Source organism: Palaemon carinicauda, chromosome 32 (assembly GCF_036898095.1).
Source record: "Palaemon carinicauda isolate YSFRI2023 chromosome 32, ASM3689809v2, whole genome shotgun sequence".
NCBI classification, from domain to species: Eukaryota; Metazoa; Arthropoda; class Malacostraca; order Decapoda; family Palaemonidae; genus Palaemon; species Palaemon carinicauda.
The window spans coordinates 35,366,206-35,368,705 of NC_090756.1; the positions used below are offsets into that span (position 1 = coordinate 35,366,206).

General features: G+C 37.8%; 1 protein-coding gene across 1 annotated transcript in view; it reads right to left on the minus strand.

Annotated features, from left to right (window-relative positions):
* The window catches only part of LOC137625573 (uncharacterized), a 6,106-nt gene that overhangs the window by 93 nt on the left and 3,513 nt on the right, over positions 1–2,500 (minus strand). Inside the window, exons 3-4 of the mRNA XM_068356484.1 lie at positions 601–959; positions 1–394 (exon numbers count right to left, since the gene is read on the minus strand). The exon at positions 1–394 is cut by the window's left edge and continues 93 nt beyond it. Of these exons, the coding sequence (XP_068212585.1) occupies positions 1–394; positions 601–959 (753 nt within the window). The remainder of the gene's footprint in view (positions 395–600; positions 960–2,500) is intronic.

A 2,500-nucleotide genomic window follows, 5' to 3' on the forward strand; every position in this document is an offset into this window, starting at 1 on the left:
AGGTCTGGGAGGACGTTGAGGTTTAGGCGCTAGAAGGTGTGGGGGAGCTGGAGGAGAGGGAAGTTCAGGAATGGCATGTCTGGAGGGATTAGTATTTGGTTGGGAGGTGCGGTTGGATGGTGGAGGGTTGTGGTTGATTGGAGGTGGTGCGTTCGACGTGGCTGACGTGGGTAGATGTTGTATTGGCGGTCTCCTGGCCGTCTGCGATACGCTGAAGTCTGTGGGGACATCTATCATGCCAAGCATGTTGAGATCCTCCACAGTTTGGGCAGTGGCCAGTGGTTTTGTGTCGTTCCTTGGTCCTAGCAATGCAGTGGGCAGTAGGGTGCTGTCTGCTGCTGTAAACTCCACAAAACTCCGAACCTGTGCAGCGTCTTTTGTGGTGGCCAAACTTCTGACATCGGAAGCATCTTAGCAGTTCTTTGATGTACTCATCGGTGCGGAAGGTGCCCCAAAGGCGGACGGAGAGTTGAGGAGAACGAGATCCTTTGAAGACCACCTCCAACTTATGGATCTCCCTCCGGCCTTCCTTCACATCTCTTGAAAGTGATGATGGAAGATGATGGAGCACAGGTTCAAAGTGGAAGGTCGAGGTCATACACTATGATGATAGTGGTGGGCGTTTCGCTAATGTCAAGCTTGAGCACATTATCCTGCTGCTCATGGAAGGTGTTGGTAGGCTGATCTTTGGCTGTAATGACTAGCTGTCCCCTGCTGTTGGGACGTATAGTCATGTTAAAGTGAAGATTGCTGGCTTCCATGGCGACAATAGCAGCATAAGATGTAATGCAAGGTCCTGGAGTAGGCCTAAACTTAGTGTCATCTGTAGCTTGCTGTGAAGGTGGCTGTTGAGTGGGGTTATTATCGGTGTCCACTTCTTCTTGAGCCGCTGGTGGGCGATTTGAGGTCTGTCCTGGATGGTCTCTAGAGGTTCCTAGGATTGGTTCCGTTGCAGGAGACTTTGGTAAGTTTCAAGGTGAGACCTCTTGGGTTTTTTAATCCTTCCTTTCTCCACTTTAGTTCGAGGGGAGGAGGTGGCGATAGGGGAAGAACCCCTTGCTGCCATTGTAGACACACGATGGTAGTCTTCAGCTGTCGAGCGGTGCTTAGTTTCAGGTGTTGTCTCAATAAACAAAAAGAATAATAAAGAAGGCACAGTTCAATTTATGGGACTCGCCAAACACTTGAATAGAATCTAAGGGCAGGGGGACCGAATATTTCAGTTAATCGATGTTATAACTGCTGTTATAACTGCTTGATGAAGTGATCCTTTCACTAGCTGTTAGTGAAAGGATGATTGGTCGGATGCTACAATCAGAATAGGGGCCCTACGTAAGAATGAGTTTGTGCTGGGAATACTGGAATACGGGAATGGGTGGATGGGAATGTTCGATCTTGGGAATAAATCTCTTTAGTAATAAAACAAAAAGTAAATTTTGGTTAATACTTATAAATCTTGTTTTTTTATTAGAGCAAAATTGAATAAATTTTCTCCATTGCTAATATCTAATGGTATTTATTGTTTCAATGAAGGTGAGGCTTTTATCCTCACTTAGTAGAAATTCCAGCGATGTCCAGAATGAATAATGAAATTATGTTACTACAACAACAACAACAACAACATCAATAACAACAGTAATAATATTAATTTTATTTAATTGTTTCAATGGTGTTGCTTTTATCCTTAACTAGCAGAAACTCCAGCCAGGTCCATAAGAAATATTACATATATATATATATTATATATATATATATTATATATATATATATATATAGTATATATATATTATATATATAATTTATATTTATATATATATATATATATTATATATATCTATATATATATATATATATATATATATATATATATATATATATATATTTGTGTGTGCGTGTGTATTATTCCTTTGCAAAAGAAAATATTAACTGATTTACAAAATGATAATTTCATTTTTGCAAAAACAATGAGCATTTTTGGGCAAAATATTTTTTTCTTGCAAAAATAAATAATAAAGTTATCTTTATTTTGCCAAATGAAATTAAAGATTTTTTTTCAGCAATATGATTTTTTTTCGGCCCGAAGAAAATGAGAATGTCTTTTTTTGCAAAAGATACAAATTAAAATTTTATTTTTTCCAAGAGATGAAAATAAAAATATCTTTTTTCCTTTTTGTAAAATATGAAAATTAAAAATATGTTTCGTTTGCAAAGATAACAATTGAAATTTCTTTTTCCTTTCCTTGCACAAGATGAAAATGAAGAGTATATTTCTGCACACATCAAAGAACCGTAAATTGCAATAACCGCAAATTTCAATAAACCCTCAGGAGAAAAATTTGCCAATCTTAAGAAAATTTAAGTTTTTGATAAAACGTTATTTGATGAACTTCAAAGAGATTAAGAAGTCTGATCCTGACTTCATGCAATAAGTAATTCTTGGCAAAAGAGAATGACAAGCACCCGTGTTTACCAAAAATTGCATGCCGTTCCTGCATCATGT